Raw genomic sequence first — 21,726 nt, 5'->3', positions numbered from 1 at the left:
CCTGGCTGTTTCACTGCCTGCTTTGGGAACTGTACTTCCCTCAACAGCAAAGCAATGCATAATGTATAATCTGAGTTCCCAGAAGTTTTTGCCAGCTCTCGCATACAAACAGGAGGGGCGAGGAAACTTCTGGGCCAGAGCCCTGGTATTTGTGCACGGGATGTAATTTACGCTCAGAATCTGAGCGGACACGCCTCTTACCGGTCTGAGAGCTGTGCAACTCGTCTAACAGTCCGACGAGAGGCAAACAGCAGTACACAACAATGGCGGCCGCAATTTCTCAAGGAGAAATTGCTTCCCGTCGCTCCTATTTACATGCAAGACCCACTGCATGTGGATCCCGCCCCCTTTTCTTCATTGGCTGTTGATTTGAATCAGAACGCAGTGGCCGCGCCCCTGCTGTCCAGGCTCTGAGGCGAATTCTCCCAGACTACATAATGTAGGGTTGTGCAGTCTGCCCTGCGCATCAGTGCAGTGGATGTAAGCTTCCCTCCATCCCAGGACATCTACAACGGTTGTTGGCTTCGGCAAAGCTTGCAGGCTTATCAAAGATCAGAAAACTGAAAGAGAACGCTCTCGCACACTGTGGGCTCCAGTTGTAGGATTTTTTTTTATTGCACCTGAGTGCAGTCGTGTAAAGTAACTAAGTACATTTACTCAAGTACTGTACTTAAGTAAAATGTTGAGGTACTTTTACTTTACTGGAGCATTTTTAATTGTCTAAACTTTTACTTCTACTGCATTACCCACTCAGAGGCAAATATTGTACTTTTACGACTCCACTACAATTATTTTAAAACTTTAGTTACTAGTTACTTTGAGTTTGCAGATATAAAATATTACATTTAAGACATACATTAACCACTTTAGCCCTATTTTATACCTAGGCTATTTGAAAATAGCAGATTTACAAGCTCACAACGCGTCGCGTATATTGTAGTACTTTTACTTTTGGTACTTTAAGTACATTTGGATACCAATAGTTTTGTACTTCTACTCAAGTACATTTTTAATTCCGGACTTTTACTTGTAACAGAGTACTTCTACATTGCAGTATTGATACTTTTACTTAAAGTAAAACATTTGAGTACTTTTTGAGGATGTGCACGGCTCTCCTCCCTTTATCAAAGATCAGACCCAGATACCTAGTTCAAGTTCATGAATGGAAAAGCCAGGAAAAAGAAAAATACGCTTGGGAAAAGTCATGCCCCCCCATTGTAATCCCGCTGGATGGAACTGTAACCGTAAACGCCCAGCGTGCGTAAACGAACAAAAGCTTTAACGCGAAGTGCGTTACCATCCAAAGTCGACAGTCTCTGGAATTCTTTTAGAGAGTGTGATTGTACGGCTGTTTGGAAACAGAGGCCTCTTTATCATCTGCACGTTGAGAGGCCTTACTATAGCTGAGAAGCTTATGGTGAGAGACGAGGATAGAGAGAGATAAGAGACCCTTTTTTGTTATTAACAGGGGATTGAGCATCCGCGGGCGCCGGGCGGACCTCCTGTAGTGTCGTGTGGCGTGCTACATACAGTGTATGTATGGGAACAGTCCTGTGAAACCCACATAATCTACGGCGGATGCTTTAGCTCCCAAATCGCTCCCCTTTGAGATGAACACAAAAATGTGTGTTGCGTCGCGGGGGCTGCTAGCATTTTGAATCAGCGATGCGTACTAACAGTGGTGGAAAGTAACTAAGTACATTTGCTCAAGTACTGTACTTAAGTAAAATGTTGAGGTATTTGTACTGTACTTGAGTATCTCCAATTTCCACTTCTACTCCACTACATTTCAGAGGCACATATTGTACTTTTACTCCACTACAATTATTTGAAAACTTTACTTACTAGTTACTTTCAAGATTTTGATTATTATTACAAGACATACACTAACCACTTCAGCCATATATACATTTCAGCCATTTTAAAATAGCAGGTCTACAAGCTCACAATGCGTTGCAATGCGACGCATTGTGAGCTTGTAGATCTGCTATTTTTCAAAATATTTTTATATATTTGAAAACTTTAAATGGAACATGTGTACTTTTACTTTTGGTACTTTAAGTACATTTTGATGCCAATACTTTTGTACTTTTACACAAGTGCATTTTTGAATTCCGGACTTTTACTTGTAATAGAGTATTTCTATATTGCAGTATTGATACTTTTACTTAAGTAATAAATGTGAGTACTTTTTCCACCACTGCTTACTAAAGGGTAAAAAATCATGAGAACCAACTGAAGTCCTCGGCGGTGAACTCTTGAGCGTCCCTCCCCCTCACAGGAAAGAACTAGCGCTGCTTTGTTGTTCTGTTGTTCTGTGTGCCTTCTGAAGTTGTTAGTTATATCTCAGTGCCAGAAATGTTAAAGTGGTGTTTGTGTAGTAGTACACAGTTAAATCCAGAGTCAAGTTTTTTACAGAACAACAACAGTGGGGGGTTCCACCGCGTTTCAAGCCAAGTTCAGGCTGGTCCAGTGCATCTCAGGACAGCTAGAGCAGGACTTGGACCGGAGCAAACTCTGTCACCTGAAGCCTTTTCTTTATTTACAGAGTGCAGGCAAAAAAGATTGTGATGTCTATAATACATCTTCATCAGGTCATCACCTCATTTCTTACGCTTTTGGTGTTAAATACTCTTGGATTTTGCTGTGTATGCATAAACCCCCCCCCCCCCCCCCCCACCTCTTTCTTTTGCTAAACCTGGATCCTTTGGAGCTTTTAGTGGCATTGTCACCAGAGTTTGAGCACAGGGGAGCAAGAGGAGAAGAGAGCCAGGCTTTTTGGGGAGGCTGGGGGAGAGGGGTGTGTGTGGGGGGGGGGGGGCATAGCAGCTGCTGCTGCAGCGGTATTGTGTTGGAGTGTTTCCTCTGGATGTGCCAGGTGACCTGACTGACCCCCCCCCCCCCAGCCACCAGGCCCAGCCTGAACAACAGCTCCCCTCAGTGGGTCCCGGGGACTGAACAGTCAGGCCCCGGAAGAACAGTCAGCCGTGTTCCATTTATTTTATTTTATTTTCTCTCTCTCTCTCTCTCTCTCTCTCTCTCTCTCTCTCAGACTCACACGCTAACTTTCTGTTTCTAGCCTCTGCACTTTTATCTTGTTCTTTCTCACACGTCACACACATTCGCTTTTGTTCTCTCTCTGTGTCGGTTGTCTCTCTCTTTCTCTCCCCCGCTATGTTCATCTGGGATTCTCTCTCTCTCTCTCTCTCTCTCTCTCTCTCTCTCTCTCTCTCTGTCTCTCCGTCTTTCACTCACTCCATCTCCACCTCCATAGAGAGCAGTGATTGATGATGCTGTTACAGCGGGTCGTGCATGTGTTCAGAGGTTATGGCACCAGAGAGCAGGGTTCAGGTCACTGATGAACAACGTGGGCAGAATTCAACACTGTCATTGAATTGTGGGGTCCAGTCAAGTGAATGACACGTCTGTCAGGGTGTCAGACTGGCAACTTTTCCCTTGTCTCCTGCTCACCACACTCACAGGGCCTATGGACAGAGCCGTCTGGGAGAAATGCGGGGCCCTGTGCGAAGTCGCGTGCGCCAGCGCAGCGCGCATGCTCCCTCCTCGCGCGCGCGAGAGTTTTTTTTGCGGTTTTGGGTGGATATTTCCGAGTTTTTGGTGGTTATTTGCGGTTATTTCTTTTTATAACTCTTAATAAATGTGATTCTGTTTTTTTGCGGGGCTCCCCCAAGTGCGGGGCCCTGTGCGGCCTCACCGCTCGCACTACCCTTCCTGCGGCCCTGCCTATGGGACGCACAGCCAACGCTGCGTGTGTGTGTGTGTGTTCTATGTCCTATTTCGTATATGTCACATATATGATAAACATATATGTTGCATATATAAAAACATATATGTTCATATATTTTCTTTGCCCCCCCTGGTGGCAGAGGCAAAAGTCGCCTATGCGTTAGTACACAAAAAAAACAAGGATGGATAGAAAGCCAATCTCTGTCTCTCTTTGTGCATCCACGTGAAACTGCGTGACTCAGATGTCGCCGCTGTCGGGGTGGAAACCTTGCATGTCCAAAACCGTTCCTTTTGTATTATTATTTAGTGAAATTTGCCGAACTACAAGCTCACAGCTCAAGCGTGTAACACCATGAAGTAGGGCATTAATTTACAAGACAACAACAACATCAAAAGTTGCAACGCGGAGATACGAGGTTTCAACGATAATGCTGAGCCCCCCCCCGGCACAGAGAGGCATGCAGGCTCAGCATGTGATTCCACACAAACTGATCATTAGCCTGCTCCTTGTGTCAAGGCCTCTGAGCCGCACGTCCTCCCCACCGCTGCCCTGATGATGCTTCCTCTCTTTTTTTTCTCTCTCTCTCTCTCTCTCTCCGTCTATCAGTTGCACCATCCCCCTCCTTTCCCCATCGATGTCGGTATCCACTCTCTCTATGTTTTTTCCACTCAATTTGTTCCTGTCTCACTCACTCCTCTCCCCCCCCCCCCTCCCCACCCCATCTAGTCATTGTTCTCTCTCTCTCTGTCTCTCTCTCTCTCTCTCTCTCTCTCTCTCTCTCTCTCTCTCTCTCTCTCTCTCTCTCTCTCTCTCTCTTTTGAACGGGTACTATTTTTACGCCTCTGCTCCATGCTTCTCTCACCTTTAATTGCCTTTTCCTCTCGTTGTTACACTACACCGCCCCACACACACACACACACACACACACACACACACACACACACACACTCAGTGTGTGTTGTTGTCTGTCTTTCCATCGGCCTTGTCGGACAGACGGTTTGTATTCTTTTAGCAGAAAGAAAGAAAAGGGGAAAGAATTGGCATATAGGGAGAGAGGGGGGTCTCTAGCCCGCCACATATCAGAGGGGGTGTAGAATAAAAGCCTTCACTCACCCCGATCAGATGGGAATATGATTTATACACTGGGAAATCCTGAGCTTTGAATAAAGAAAAAGAGTCCGCACACCGTCTTAGTGCTCCCGATTATTTAATGAATAGCTAGCGGTCAGGTACAACGTTTCGGCCGTGTGGCCTTCGTCAGGTATCCACACGGCCGAAACGTTGTACCTGACCGCTAGCTATTCATTAAATAATCGGGAGCACTAAGACGGTGTGCGGACTCTTTTTCTTTATTCATATTTGTTCAGTTGGATCCAGCACCCGTTGCAATGTTTTAGATGTGCGTGCATCACCTTACTGCTTTAAATCCTGAGCTTTGCCCATTTTTTCCGCTCAGGACTTCTGATCTTCTACGTCTGCTTCCATCACTATAATTCCTTTTCTCAATGAACCACTACCACCAGCACCAACCCCCCCCCCCCATCAAATGCAAGCTCGGGTGGGGGTATGTATGTTCCCCTTACATCAGTGGTTCCCAGCTTTTTCGGGGTTCAGTGCATTTTCAGAGCATGTTTATTTTAATGATCAGTAGATTGTGTTCTGGCGTGGATCAGTGATAACGTTACTTTAAGGTCCTATTTATTTTTCAAGGGTTTAAAGAAAAACTACCATTATTATTTTCTAATTAATGTTATATTGTCATGTAACATTATAATTATATGGGGGCCCATTTTCTTTTCTTTTTTTGGGGGGGGCCCGGCCCTCAGGTTGGGGATCGCCGCCCTATACACCAGTGGTTCTCAAAGTGGGTTCTAGGGACTCTCTGGGTTCCTTTTAGGGGTTCTAAATTGACTCTTACAAGTCTGTGACTCTGACAGTATACAAATGGAATCAAATGGACCCGTTAGGGTCCATTTGATTCCATTCGTATACTGTCAGAGTTAAGGGGAGACCTTGAAATGTAAAGGTTTGCGAACCACTGCTATACACACACTGTCATGACGTCATGCATGCGTTCGTGGCTTGTGTTGCAACGTCCTCGCTCACTCTACCTCCTCTCCACTGTGTGTCTCTCACCAAAATGAGAGAGAGAATTGTCCTCCTCCTATGGTGTTAGCCCTGGTGGCTAGGTGCTAATGCTCTGCTATAGCATTAGCTGCAGCCCTGCACAACTGTTCCCCATGAATAATTCACTCAGCGCCATGCGTGCAGGTGTGCATGTTCCAGAAGACAACATTTAACCATTCAAACCCTATTTATACTCTGTTTTACGTCAGTGTATCGTGGGCAAAAATAGCCAATATACAAGCTCACATCCTGATGCTTTGTGAGCTTGTACATCGGCTATTTTTTGAAAGATTTTGCCTATCTACACGTTTCCTAGGGCATTGTGGGCATCACTTCCTGTCGATTTGATCACTGACACCTGATCAAATCGACAGGAAGTGATGCCCACAATTCCCTCGGAAACGTGTGGATAATGACTGACTGGAAAATAGGGAGGCCAGGTTGAAAGTGGTTAATCAATTTTCCTCCAATTAACCACGTTTTAATCAGCTGCTTTGACGTCTGCAGATGCTGTCAGGTCTTTGGCTCCAATTAACGCAGCCTAATGAATTAGGCCCATCTACTGTTATATGAATAGCCCCTTTTTTATTATTGCGTTAACCAATTATAGATCTGACTGTGCTACTGGTCATGTCCTGCTCTTTAATTGGATTCCCCCCCAGGGGGTCATTGATTTCATGTTGGATTTGGCTGTTGACAGTACGTCCGGGTGTGAACCATTCCAATGCAACACTGTCTGTATATGTGTAATGGTAAACAGTGGAAATTGCCACTCTTAATGCAAAACGTTGAATAGATGTTACTTGTTTGTATACATTGAGGCGAGTGGAGAGAGAAGAGAGGATGTAAACAGAACTCAACAACCCCCACAGCTAGCAGGTGTCGCCCGTTTCTGAGAAAGAGGAGTAATTAATTGGTAGAGAGAGTATTTGCAATGCAAAGAGAAAGGAATGAAAGAGATGAAAGACTCTTGTTTCACAGAGCACAGTGATGAGCTTGTTCCTTACTGGGCTTCTGAATATCTTATATTAAAATTGGCTGAAGGGGGGAATGGCGGGTGGGCGGGGAGACCACGTCAGCACGCTCATGTCACTATGACTCAGCCATAACCCCCAAATTAATATGAAGTGTGTTGTCTAACCTCAATGTGTCGTCATGGCATCAGGCAAATCAACAAATCAGTCAGCTCCATAATATGTAAATGCCCATATGGGCATATACTGATGATGGGCATAAAATGGACAAGAACTGACAGATTCAGAGTTCTCTATAGATGGGCATATTGGTTGGATCGTAGGTGCGACGTAGATATGAGGGCGGTGGAAACCTCTAGTAACAGAAAACCACCCAAAAAATCTATTCAGGGTTCTACAATGATCTTCTATTTTGTGGAAACCTGTTGTAAACCCACTGTACCACAGATTTCGGTTTAGATTAGATATTTGTATTTAGACACTACTGTAGGGTTGTATTTAGAAATATCTGCAGTTCATAAGCATGCTTTCATCACAGCTGCTTGTCAACACGGTAAAATACATGTACGTTTCTGTTCTAAAGGGCCACATCTAAACCAAAACCGTAGGCCATTTTCCCTCAATGCGCACAGGGAGCGTATCCACCATTTTCCTTCTTCTAAAGATGAACATTTAGCAACGTCAATCGCGAGGGTCTCTCCATCTCGCTCAAGAGAGATCAATACAATATGTTTCATCCAAATCTTGCCTTTATTTGAATCAGTCATTGATTATGTAAAGCGGATACCATTGTTCTTTGAGGTTAGTTGGTTTCTTTGTTTACCACTTAAACCCTACGGTATACTTCATTGACTGGGGTCCCTCAGGGATCTATACTTGGTCCCTTCCTTTTTGCCTCTGCATACACCAAACACCTCACAATGCGTCGCAGCAACGCGTTGTGAGAAGATTGGCTATTTTTGCTGAATATTCGCCTATTATGACATGTCCAGAATAGGGACACGGGTTACTGTGGTTACATCTGAAATGAGGTGTGATTGTTTTTTAGAAGCAGTTTTTTATCTGGCCTGCACATATTACTACTATTTTGTGTTAAAAAAAAAGAGAAAAGAAAAAGGGATTAGCCTCTTTGGAGTCTTGGGGCAGCGGCTCCCGTTGTAAGCCAATACGATTAGGGACGCTTGGCAGTGCTGCTCAACCCGTAGCTGTTGCTGCATGCTGCCTGGTCCTCCATGCTTGTCACTGTGGATTCCAGCGTGGGCTGACAGAGTCATTGTGGCATCATGTGCTGTGTTGTTGTGTCTGTGTTCTGCTGGACGGCCATTTCACTCTGCTGCCCAGTCTCACATGTCAGGTGGGCGGCCAGGGACACACTGTGACCATGGTGCGTGTGTGTGTGTGTGTGTGTGTGTGTGTGTGTGTGTGTGTGTGTGTGTGTGTGTGTGTGTGTGTGTGTGTGTGTGTGTGTGTGTGTGTGTGTGTGTGTGTGTGTGTGTGTGTGTGTGTGTGTGTGTGTGTGTGTGTGTGTGTGTGTGTGTGTGTGTACGTATTCACCCTAACAGTGTCAGCTTCTACAACCTACCAGCTTCTATTTGAGAATTTGAGTTACTCTCTTTATTTCTTTGTGGAAATGTGATGCAGTCTTTGAAGGACACATCATTTAGTTTTCTCAGTAAAGGACTGATTGAGTGATTTATTTCTTTAGATAAACACATATTGGCATTTACTTGCACTTTCTCTCAATTTTTAATTAATTTTGCATGACTCGTTTATGTAAATAAGGAGCAATTGGTTCTTCCTCTTCATTCAACTCATAGTACTATGACGTGTGTGCAAGACAATGCTTTTGTTTCATTTTTTGTCTCCCAACACGCAGACTCACTCAAAACAACAAATCACCATCACCTGCTGATACTAACCTTTCAGTGTGCTGGCTAGCATGTCAGGATCTCCTCAGCAGATGGACTGTCAGAGAATTTCAATTACTAGCGGTTCGGGGCGCTACGTGGCCTGCAAGGCGTATATGGGCCATTTCAAGAATGAAAAGTTAATGCAGTTGGGGGGGTGTCCTGACGGGTGAACTAATCGCAATAATCTGGGCTCTCCGTTGTAAAAGAAATTGGGAAGGATGCACCAATCTCACTGATGGAGAACAGTGGATTATACATCACACCTTTTTGCCCCTTGTCTAATCGCCATAGGAGCCTGTTGTGTGGTTGTTCAGCTTACTGGCTCAGTTCAGTCTCTTTTTCTCTTTCTCTCTCTCTCGTATTCCGGGTGTGTGATTATGTCCGGGAGAGAGAGAGCCTGGTCATTGTCCATGGGCCAGCATTCTGCTACTGTAATGATCGATGGAGAAGTGGGGTTCCTTCCCTCTCGTTTATCCTTCCCGCTGAGAAGTGCGGAACACACACAGAGACGCACTCAAAAGAGCAAGAGGTTTCTCTGAGCTTTATCTGCATCTCATCTGTCTCACTCTCTCTCTCTCCCCCGCCTGTCTCTATTATTAGTGTGTCTATCTGCTCGCTTGCTCCGTTTCTCCATCTCTCCATCTCTCCCCCTTGTCTCGTGTTGTCTCTTATTCTCTCTGGCTCTTAACTTATTTTTTCGCTTTCTCTTGTCCCTCTGTTTCTGCACTTGTGTGTCTTTCCTGTTCCCTTGTCACTCACTCAGCATGTGCCATCAGTGGGTAGGCTTCCTGCCCTTCTCACAGTATAATGAGGACAGGAGACACGTATGGACACTTGGCCAGAGAGAGACGGACAGGAAAAGAAGTCATGGAGTGAGAGAGAGAGAGAGAGAGAGAGAGCGAAAGAGCCAGACAGTAGGGCGGAAGTTAGGAAATTAAATATTTTTTCTAGTGACATATTTTAGGACCTGAATCACGAGGAGTGGACAGAGAGAAGTTAAAGGGGAGAGAGAGAGAGAGAGAGAGAAGAGACAGAGAGGGGTGGAATTAAGTGAATATTTAGTAGGCTATATTTTCAAGTGACAGACTAACATTGACATGGGTAGATAAGAGGGGAGAGAGCACCAGATAGAGAAGGAGAGAGACAGTAATGGACCCTTAAGGGTCCATTTGTACACTCTCATAGTTCATCGAACACTCAGGGTTTTACTGTGTAGATAATATATTTTCAAGTGACACTTTTGAGGACAAACAGTGGCTAACACCGAGGGCTTTCGCTCTGTCTCTGTCTCCCAGAGGAGTGCGGCTCCACTGATGTACAACCCAGACAAGACGCAGTTATATTCAGAGTTGTTTGTCCAAGTGATAATTAGATGACATTTATTCATCGGGGAGTAAATAAAAATTGCCCACTGGTAATCTTCTTCCCGCCTTGCCTTCCCGCCACGGTGCTCTCCCTAGAATCTCTGCGTTCATGTTTTGACAGGGGGAAATGCCGTCCCACCCCAGACTCACAAACAAACTATGCCAAAAGTATTTCAAGATGTTTTCAGGCATCTAGTCTGTGGTCATGTTTGCATTATTCCCCCCCCGAACCCAAATACACCACAAGGAAATTCTCGTCTTCACCGCACCTCGGTTGTGCACAATAGAAATAGCTCCGGAGAATTGTTGTGATGCTTTTGCAACACTGTACTGTACACTTATAATGATCCAAAATAAATATTATATATTGTGTCCAGGCGCCAACATTCTCCCATCCTTCTACAGTGTATTTGTGTTACTCACTTCCTGAATGCAGTTCAAATTTGCTTTGCGAAAACAGTGCTGTCTTCTTGTACAGTCAAACTATTTCCAGTACCCTACACGGTAATGGCAGTTCAGTCAGACACTCTTGTCAAGATGACACGATAATAGACATATGAACCTCTCATAGGGAAGAACCTATACATACACAAAAATTAACAGAACATGATACAATAGGCCTACATGGATCTGTACTGAATGATATTGCTGTCATAGTGAAAACCTACTGTAAATGCTTCTATAGGAGGTTTAGTTACTGAGAAGCTGTCATTTGTGGTAGCAGCGAGAGATGTTGAGCATGTAAGATTGAGTGTCGGTCTGTTTAAATAGACAGCGTAGATTGAACCATTAGGGTCATGGCCGTATGTGATTGGAGTGCTTATGTAAGTGGGGACTTTGCTTGTGTTCTGTGCCTGCCTGAAGTGAACTACTATAATTTTTAAAAGTGAAAGGTTTCCAGGTGCCCCCCGCCGCTGCTCCAGGAACAATTGTCTGCCTCCGTGTCAGTCTGCCCTTTTCAGTCTCCTCACTGGCAAGCTACCCTGACATCTGTGTGATAATCAACGTTTATTCCTCCTGACCATGAAAGAGACACGCTGTTGGTGTGAGTCATTCAGAGTGACGGAGCACTGTGCCAGCCTCCAGAAAACATAAATAAATGAATTTGAATAAAACTTCCCCACAACCCATACCAGTGTAATCACCCGAAGAACAGAATCTATAAAAAGAGAGATGTTGTTGTTTTTTCCTAGGCCACATGGGTATTCCCTTTCTTTTTTGTTCAACCTCGCTCGGCTATAGTAGAGGCCTAGAGGGTGTCTGATGTTACAAGACCCGAAACACCCAATGAACCCAGGATACAGCACTGATGATGTGTCTAAGTTGACCTAAAAGTGTTTATTAGAACTCACTTTTGATCTTTTGTTTGATTAGTCACTTTATCACTTTTTCCCCCCACCACATTGAAATTAAACTATGGACCAAGTCTGAACAAAAAGTAACTCAGCGATGAGTTCACTGGTTTGTACGGCGGTGCAGAGAAGTCTTAGTGAGCATCGTTCCTTTCCAGACAGGGTATATGGGGTTATTGATTTCACCCACTCAAACTTATAATCCCTCTTCCTTCTCTCTGATGTCTTCCCCCACAGATATTATAGATAATGGGCTGTGTGCAATGCAAGGATAAGGAAGCCAGCAAACTCACAGACGATCACCGTGACACCAGCCTCTCCCAGAGTGCCGGCTACCGCTATGGGGCCGACCCGGCGCCCCAGCAGTACCCCAGCTTTGGGGTCACGGCCATCCCCAACTACAACAACTTCCACACCCCCGTCGGTCAGGGGATTGCTGTCTTCGGAGGGGTCAGCACCTCCGCTCACACTGGCACGCTGAGGTCACGAGGCGGCACAGGTAAGGGTCGATGATGACGTTGATGTGTTTGAAGATCCAGATCCAAGGTTTGAGCTGTCTTTCTTAGTGACCCTGGTTTGGTTACCGTAGCTTTATTTCAAAGTCAGGATAGTAAAAATCATGTACAGTGTGCTCAATCGAGATGCATCGCAGACACTCCAAAACACGCATTAGGCATCAGGGCAGGTGCACGGTTAACCATGAAAAGTAAATCACTCGCCATTTAGGACTGACCGAAATGTAACTATAACTTTGTATAAAGCGAGTGGTGTTAATGCTGACATGTGCCAATAACAGCACAAAAAGTCAAGATAACGACAGCTTAAATTGCATTCTGCATGACGTTTTATGTCCTAAAACTCTTGTACCCCAAATATCCCGTAGTTGGATGCCTAAAAATTCCCTATGCAGAAAAAACACTGATCTCCACTTAAAACATAGAAACATCGCGTGCATGGTGGCAGAAAAAAGGCAATGGGGTCACCAAAATCACTAGGGTCCGACCTATCTAGTATCTATCTAGTATCTTTATAGTAACATGAAGTTCCATAGCAATCTGTCCATTAGATTTTGGGATGTTTTGTGTGCAGTTGGTATTTCTGGCCTAAAGTGGCACTAGGAACGAGGAAAGGCCATGGCATCATCAAAATCAGTAGGGAGGGACACAGAAAATTCCAGAGCAATCCAGCCAGAAGTTGTTCAGATACTTTGATTGGGGCCAAAGTGGTAAACAATTAACTGACCCACTGACACAGCTATATAGCTACTATAGCTAAATGCCCAGCCATAACACTCATGGAGCCTCCAACATTAATACAGTACGCCCTTTCATGTTGCTTTCTACGCACCCCCCCCCCCCCCCCCATCCCCTCATTTCACCAGCCCATGCCCTGCAGCTCCGCTCCCAGCCAACCCTCCACAACCCTGCGAGGAACGTCCGGCTGGCATTAGCGCGGGTCTTTGTGTGTCGGGCCTCATTGTTTGTGTAGGGAATATTCCTAGTCAGGATATCCTTTATATTCGAGTGAGCGTCGGTCTCCGCTCCGCAGAGGAACTCCGCGTTTTTCCACTCAACTTAGCAGGAGGCCTCTCCCTCTCAGAGTGTGGCTTATGTTCAGTCAGCGTATAATCCACCCAGCGGCAGGGGAGCCCCGGGCTTGAACTTTCTCATTTTCTCCCGGTGGGGAAATTTGGATGCGAGCTGGCGTTCCCTCTCGAACTCTCTAATAACACGTTCTGCCTTGCTTTTCTGTCTCATACTAAAGAAAAAAATATTTCAAATATGTTCACTATAAATAAATGTAAAAAAAAAGTTGTATAATTAGAATGATTAAAAATGCTGATCATAATAACAAGCCATATTCATGTAGCCCTACAAACACAACAACCACCTTTTGATTAACTTGAATCCAACATATTATTAACAATGATAATGTGTAAACAAACAAAAAACATTGAATTTACACAACACTGATAATAGTACTGTCAAACAAATCTATGGAGCCATAATTTCAAATCTCTCAACTGTCAACAGACATTGATGAGACAGTCAGCTCTATATAATAAGTAAGTAAGTAAGTACATTTTATTTATATAGCACTTCTCACAGAGAAAACTCACAAAGTGCTTTACATACAATAGAAATACAACAATTAAAAAGAACAACAGCAGCACAACTGTACAATAGAACAAAAACAGCAGACATATTACAAAGGAGAAAAAGTGTGAGTTTGCTTTTAAAACCTCTTGCACAGAAGGCTTTCTAAGAAAAAGAAGAAGAAAGAAAACAATAAAGAATTTAATATGCAGCACAATTTTATACAGTATATTTAGCGGGGGCTTCGCCTTTCTCTCAGCTGAGGCCTGAAAAAAACGCTGAAGACCGCTGAACTACAGCACATGATTGTTTGCTTATATAATTTCCCCAAAGTTAAGTAACAGTTTGTCCAATGACCTTACGTAACTAATTAAGTAGGGCACCAAACCAATCATCAATAAAACCCACACGTAATAACCAGGCACAAGCTTTTGTTATGTGACAGAAAACAGGAAGTGATAACACTTAGGGTCGATCGTTGCGGAGAGTGCCAATGTTTGAGGCTTAAAAGCACCGCATTTGTCTTTCTGTCCGTCTATGTCTGTCTAGTCTACCCGTCTCTTCTCTCTCTCTCTCTCTCCTCTCTGCCCATCATCTGCCTTTTTTGTCCTCTCTCATTCTCCACTGTCACTCTCTGTCTTTCACTCCACCCTTTGTTCTTAATCGTGAGAATAGCAGTACCCAGGTCCTTCCCATCGCAGCCACTACCAACCAGAGCCGTACAATATCTCCACATCAACCCCCGGAACCCAGATAGACACGGCCAAGCTGGGGCCTTTTGAAATGAACTGACTCCCGTCAAACCTCATGATGGGAGTTTAACTGAACCTTGAAGAAGAGGCCATTCAATTTCCCATTTTGGTCCAAACACTGGGAGCAAGCCAAAAGAGAGCTCTGTGACTGCACTGCACTCACACCTCAGCTTCATTATTGATTTATCTGATACAGTTGGAACGTTACATTTTAAGGCTTTTAAGCATCTGGCAAGATAAGTTGAGCTCCCGTTTGTTCAAATATTGGAGGCAGAACTCAAACATGCTGAGATTTGGTGTCAGGGAGTAAACCCATTTAACCCATTTAATATACAGTAGATTTATTAAAGGGTCTACACCATGAATTTTAACTTTTTCTTCATTTTTGTGTGTTTTTGGTCTCCCCCACCTCTCTTCTGTTCCAACAAATACCCGACTTCGAGCATGCAGGCTTTCATAGGCTATCTGTGGTTTTTATGTAAATTGGTCTGAAAACAGTCCGTCAGATTTGTTCCCCCACCCTACGTCACGTCTGGGAACAATTCATCCCGTTTTTCAGTTCTAACCAAAAAAAAAAAATCCCCCCAAAAAAAAAAATGTTTTTTTTTCATTTTTAATTTTTTTAAATTTTTTTCTTAGTTTTTTTTTTTTACTTTTTCCACACAGAACCAGGACATAACATGCATACAAACTGGCTCAATAGCGCCCCGTGCCAAACAGGACAATGTGGTATTGCAGGTGAAAGTGCTTTATAAGCCAGAGAGAAGTTAGTTGGAATGAGTATATCTGAGGCTTGATTTAGGCTCAAACCTTTTGAAAAACGTTTGAGGGACATAAACAATATGATATCAAATATTATTATTATTTTTTAAATTCATGGTGTAGCTCCTTTAAAGGGGGTGTACGTGATATATTCTAGTTAAAATAAGTGATAATGCGATGCGAGATGGTCTTGGCTAGACCACACGGTCTAGCCAACACCAATTCAGGACTCCTGGGTCGCTGCCCTCAACATTCTCCTATCTAACATCAGGGTCGTCAGTGTTGTTAGCTATGCTGTCGCGCCGCAGTGCATCTACGTAGGTGGTGCGCTTCTTGCCTTTCCTGGCTTTTCCCTGGGTTGGCTCCCATAGTGTCATAGTGTTTGCTTGCCTCTAGTTCTGGGTGCCTGACGCAGTGCCCTGCCAGCCTCATCCTTCTCTCTCTCTGACTTTGTCTGTGACCCGTGGTATAGGTCCCCATAGAGGTCCACATTTCTGATGTGATCCGTCCATCTGACACTATAGTGCCATTCGTAGCATTCTTGTGTAGACTCCATCCAGGGCCCTTTCCTGTTGTGCTGTGAGGGTCCATGTCTCAGCCCCATACAGCAGTACTGACTCCACTGTAGCTACGAACAGCTAGCCTGGGATCCAGCCTGATTCGCTACGTTCGGCGGACTTTTTTCTCTCTCTCCGCTTATCAGTCTGGAATGCCTCCTATCTCCAAGGGAGGCGGCACATGACAAACGTTTCGAGTCGTGCCGTGGCTTCTGATTGGTCTGTGGTGCGGGGCGGGACAAAAAAAACAACAACAGATCGTTGTGATTCGTCATTCGTTTGAACAACATCCAATCAGCAACGACGTTGCCTAACGTAACATATGTAGTTCCAGTGTAGTTCTGCAAAACGAGTCAATGGGGTGCATTCCAGACTGAGAAGCGAAGAGAGAAAAAAAAGTCCGCCGAACGTAGCGAAGCAGGCTGGATACCAGGCTAACGAACAGCCGCCTCTTCTTCCATGTCTGATTTTCATACTCTCCTCATCCCATGCAAGACATTCCAGGCAAGTGCCGTCCTCACATTCAGGTCCTGTCAGTGCCTTTGTTTTCTTGGCATTGAGCTTGAGGCCGATCTCCCTGCACTCCATTTCTACTGCCAGTAGTAGTCCCCTTCCTTTCTCTGCTGTATCCGAGATTAGGCAATGTCATCTGCGTAGTCGAGGTCAGTAATCGTGATGGGGTGTACTCGCCTTGACTTCCTCGGGACCAGAGTGAACCCCAGTGCCTCCGGCTGCTCGCCAGACGTGTGTGCTTGGTTGATAAAATCTAACACCACCTCGCCTATGGGCACATACTTCAGAACCTCTGGTATCACTCCATCCTCCCTGCAGATCTTGTCGCATAAGTGATAAATAGCTCTATATTCTGATACTAATTGCTATAGTGTGTTTGTTCAGTAACAGGGGTCTCACTCTCCCCCGTATCTTCAACTGTTTAGTAAATCAGAGTGGGATATCAATTTTATCCAATCAGGAGAGAGCACTCATACAGGATACATCATAAATAACTTGGACTTGGAGATCCCTGTCACTGAACAAAGACTCTATAGCAACGATTACTATCGGAAGATAGCTTTAACCTTGCTAAAACTTGCGTTTAAACAAAAAACACATCACTTACAGTCCTTTTAATGGCAAACAAAATGTTTTGCAAAGCAGTCAGGATCACCATTTTAGCTCTGATGGTGCAGCGGTAGTGGTTGCCAGGCTTACTTGGTGGTATACAGACCTCCTGCCAAGAGAAGAACACCCTTAAAGGTTAAGTGGGTGGTGAATATGGCTGTTAACATGCACTGCTGCAGCTGAGGATGTGTGTGTGTGTGTGTGTGTGTGTGTGTGTGTGTGTGTGTGTGTGGGTGGGTCACCTCCACTGGGCTACATTACAGACATGAGCGAAGCTTTCATCGCATTTCTAATGCACTCATCCCTTTCATCTGCTCTACAGTGCTCTCCAATGGCATTTTCCCCTCTGGGTATTTGACGTGCGTTTAATACTCAGACCTCATATGCAGCCATTGTTCTAACAATAGTATATTTGGATCATAGTCAACGGTACAACCTGCAGGGTTTGGAGGTCTGCCTGTGTACTCTGAGTCTGTACCTTCCTGGCTTAGGATTGAATCATGCAGAATTCTCATTAATCACACAAGAATCATATTTTAACATTTTAGATTAACCAAAAAGGGACCAATTTTTTTTTAATTAAGACGTAAAACCATGCATTCCCTCCGTCATCAATACATTTGATGAGTGCACGTTTAAAAAAAAAAAAGAAGAAAAAAAAACGTACAGCTTTCTTAGTCCAGACCTAGATTCCTATTTACTGTAGTGCATGTAGAGCTTACCATGCATTGTCACTTGATTGCGGGGTTAATTCTCTCCTCACTAATCGCCAGAGTGCTGACATTGTGTGATTTCTCTTTCTTTCTCTCTCTCTCTCTCTCTCTCTCTCTCTCTCTCTCTCTCTCTCTCTCTCTCTCTCTCTCGCTCTCTCTCTCTCTTTCTTTCTCTATCTCTCTCTCTCCCCTGTCTGCCTGCAGGAGTCACCCTCTTTGTGGCACTTTATGACTACGAGGCGAGGACGGAAGACGACCTCAGCTTCAGGAAAGGAGAGAAGTTCCAGATTATCAACAGCACGTAAGTCGTTGCAGCTCCTTATCTACCCTGACTGCAGGTGCTGACTGCTGAAGCTCCCGTAATACCTCTGTCTGTCTGTCTGTCTGTCTGTCTGTCTGTCTGTCTGTCTGTCTGTCTGTCTGTCTGTCTGTCTGTCTGTCTGTCTGTCTTAACCATTTTCAACATGGCGTTCCTATTTTGGGCATATCATTATAGACATTTATTAATATTTATTTATTTATTCATAAGGTTTCAAAACGAGCAGATCAGCAGTGGGGCAAAAATCGTGAGCTCTAGTCAGGGAGTGTTGATAACCAGAGCATTTCAACTGAAAGAAAAGCGACATTTCATTTAATTTACTGATTATTGTTACAGAGACAGAACACTAGCAGTTACTTTCCATCTCTTGTCCCAGGGCAGGTAAAATGTTAAACTTAAAACAATAGAAACAAGGCAATCATTGATAGATCTGTGCTGACTTCCGGTAAAGCTTGAGGATGGTTTTAAATATTGCAAAGCCTCCTGAATTTCGAATAACTTTGTGGGTATTGAATTCCACTTCCCCACTACTTTAACAGAGAAAGCTGACAGAACAAAGGCTGTCTTTCTGAACCGTGATACCCAATCACCCCTAGAAGATTTTCTAGTCTTATGGCATGGCCACTGCCAGGATAGGCCTGGCATCCTCCAACGCAGGGAACACACCAAAAAAAGCGTCGCTCACATGCTTGAGGTTTTTAACATATTTAACATACTTTTCACAGTATCTCTATAGTCGTTAAACAAAACAGGTCTTTCAGATTTTTCATATTCCATCCTGATTGGCTAAGATTGGCTTCCGAAGTTTGCAGGAGTAATCCGTTTTGAACAAAATGCCTCAAATAATGAACGCAGCGTGCGATTCCCGTGAAACTTTGCACGCACATTCCCACTAGGCCGAGGAAGAAATGCCACTTGACATTTTTCGAATCAGCCTCATGGTGGCGCTATAACCGATTTGCGTTTTTTACCTATAACTGCACCGATCAGCATGAAACTTTGTATGCGCACTCCCTAGGCCAAAAGAAAAACCTCTGCCCTGCATTTTTCTGCCCCCGCCTTTTATTGCGCCACCAGGAGTCGACTTATGTAAAACATTTTTTTTTATATTACTCCTTCAGATCTTATCCAAATTTCACGCAAATCTGTACACATGATCTCTATAGTCATGTGATCAAGACGGAACTGTCTTGATCACATGACTATAAGATGATAAGAGAGCATATTCCATCAACATTGCAGGTGCATTGAGTTTAGTTGAGTTAGGTTTGTGTTGACCCATTGAGACACATATGTTTTGGCTCCACTGTATTCAAATACATTTAAATCTCTCATACTTTGAAATCCGAGTTGTTGTCTGTCTCATTATTGTGTGCTTATATGTTCTGAGTACCCAGATAGACTTCCAGCACACTGTTTAGAGTAGAAAGGTTTTTCTCCAGTGTGGACAATCTGGTGACGTTTCAGGTACTCTTTAACTGACAGAAACTCTTGTCACACAGTTTACAACAGAAAGGTTTTTCTCTAGTGTGAATACGCTGGTGTCTCTGTAGGTGATCTAACCGACTGAAACCCTTGTAACACTGTTTACGGTAGAAAGTTTTTCTTCTGTGTGGACACGCTGGTGATTCTTCAGGAGATCTAACCGACTGAAACCGTGGTCACAACGTTTACAGTAGAAAGGTTTTTCTCCAGTGTGAATACGCTGGTGTCTTTGTAGGTTACCTAAGTCACTAAAACTCTTGTCACACTTTTTACAATAGAAAGGTTTTTCTCCAGTGTGAATACGCTGGTGTGTTTGTAAGTTACCTGAGTCAATAGAAACTTTTTACAATAGAAAGGTTTTTCTCCATTGTGAATACGCTGGTGTCTCTGTAGGCCACCTAACTCACTGAATCTCTTTTCACACTGTTTACAGTGGAAAGGTTTTTCTCCAGTGTGGACACGCTGGTGTCTCTTCAGGTAACTTAACTGACTGAAACTCTTGTCACACTGTTTACAATGGAAAGGTTTTTCTCCAGTGTGGACACGCTGGTGTCTCTTCAAGTGAGAAATGCGACTGAAGCTCTTGTCACATTGTTTACAGATGTGAGTTTTCTTTCCTGTGTCAGTCGGATGATTTCTCTTTACTTCCGATTGCGTTGAAGTCCTGGTAAACTGTTGACTACTGTAAGGTCTTGATTCTTCTGAGTTTTCTTGCTGCTGGCTCGTTGTCAGTAACAGTGGGTTCATCGTCAAAGCTGCTGCAATGCATGGGCTGTAATGCTCCAAGAATGTAGCCTCGTTCCCAGCCTCACTCATCTGCGAAGAGAAGAGCCTGTTCACGACCAAAGCAGAGGGTGTCTCGGAAGTCCTGAGTGGACAGGATTTCCGTACGTGTTTCCCTTGGAAACAATCTTTTTTGACCAATCACAACACTCGTTTCATTCACGGAGAATGTTAACAGATTTGTAAAGCATTAACGTCATTTCCTTGGGCAGTACTTCCGCCAAATTCAACCACTTCCGCCTAGACAACCAACAGCCCAGGTCTTTCCCAGCGTGCCAAGCATGTAACTAGTGAAGTGTGACCTTACGATCCAGGATTGGCTAGGGGTCAATTACCAGCTGCAAATCAAACGTACGGATCGCTGCTGGAATAGTTCCTCTTGTAGGCGATGAAGTCTTCCTCGATGTCTCTCTCCATGTGTGTCATTCACACTGTGCAGTCTGGCTTTAAGCCGAGCTGATTCAAAGCTCACGTCATCATTATGTTGTCACTATGGTGTCAGCCATGCCCAAATATAGAGCTCCATGTCATTTACTGAGATAAAGTTTCAGCCCAGTCAAACCTCAATTGTCTTCCAGTATGGAATCAAGTTCTAAAAAGTGTGCTCCTCGGAGCGCAGGTCTCAGCCAGGCCGGGCTGCCTACCAAGGGCATGCAAACTTCTGAAGGCAGAGTCATAGCCAATTAGAATGGAATCTGGAAAATCTGAGTGATACATCTTGATCAAATGACCTCAGGTAAGCGCTTGGGTGGCACAGTGGTAAAGTCTCTGGCCACCACCGCGGAGGTTGTAGGTTCGAATCCAACGTGGTGCATCCGGCTTTGTCGAGCGTCTACATACGAACACAATGGGCCTGTGTTTGCGGGAGGGAAGCTGGGCAAGGAGGGTGATATTTGTCAATGCACGTACTCCTATGGGCTGGGGTGGCACCTGGGCATTTTGGGGTTCTAAAAGTTTGAGAACCCAGCTGTGTTAACCCATTAAAACCGGGAAAATATCCGTGTCATTTTAGATTTTAACCACTTTAACCATATTAATATATCCCACAACATACTTTCAAATGTTTTAAATTGTTTATAAGGGGAGCACAGCTTAGCGTTGCGCTGGGCATTTACAGTACCTTGGGTGGAAGCGATTTTAGGCAAGCGCCTTGGCGTTTTCAGCCGATAAAAATAGTCCAGTGGACACAGGGGCCTTATTGTGTGCGGACGCGGGGGATTGTGTTCATTAACTGTATTCATTAACATGGAGCAGAAAAAAGTGTCCGACTCCATGCACTTTTGCTTGCGCGTCTGGTCGGTTTCAAGCGTGAGTCTAAAGGGCTGTGTTCTCACTTGGATCAGCGGGTCGCACTGCGCTTCTCATGTGAATACACAGACAGCCAATCGCTCCGCAAGTAAACGGCAGGCGATCTACACCTGCTTCAGCTGTGACAAATCATCTGCTATCCAGCTCTTGTCACGGGCACGCATGTGTATGAAACGAGCACGAACGCGACAGAGGCTATGGCTATTTGGGGGTCCTTGGCATGGAAACATATGGGAACCCCCCCCTGGTCTAAGAGTTGGGCGTGCAAGATTTTGAATAGTTTTAAACATCAGGCATACATCATGAGTAAAATAGGAATTGATCAAAATAGATAAAGTATGATTTTGTTTGGGT

The 21,726-nt window shown here is 44.3% G+C and overlaps 1 protein-coding gene across 3 annotated transcripts in view; it reads left to right on the top strand.

Annotated features, from left to right (window-relative positions):
* fynb (FYN proto-oncogene, Src family tyrosine kinase b) overlaps window positions 1-21,726 on the top strand; it is a 117,437-nt gene that overhangs the window by 64,674 nt on the left and 31,037 nt on the right. For all 3 annotated transcript variants that reach the window (XM_084083341.1, XM_084083340.1, XM_084083342.1), the window contains exons 3-4: window positions 11,713-11,974; window positions 17,682-17,778. In XM_084083341.1, coding sequence (XP_083939467.1) covers window positions 11,725-11,974; window positions 17,682-17,778 — 347 coding nt within the window. In that variant the 5' untranslated portion in view covers window positions 11,713-11,724. The remainder of the gene's footprint in view (window positions 1-11,712; window positions 11,975-17,681; window positions 17,779-21,726) is intronic.

This window comes from Gymnoscopelus microlampas (genome assembly GCF_963454915.1).
Source record: "Gymnoscopelus microlampas genome assembly, chromosome: 16".
Classification (NCBI taxonomy): domain Eukaryota; kingdom Metazoa; phylum Chordata; class Actinopteri; order Myctophiformes; family Myctophidae; genus Gymnoscopelus; species Gymnoscopelus microlampas.
This window is presented reverse-complemented; position numbering and strand designations above follow the sequence as displayed.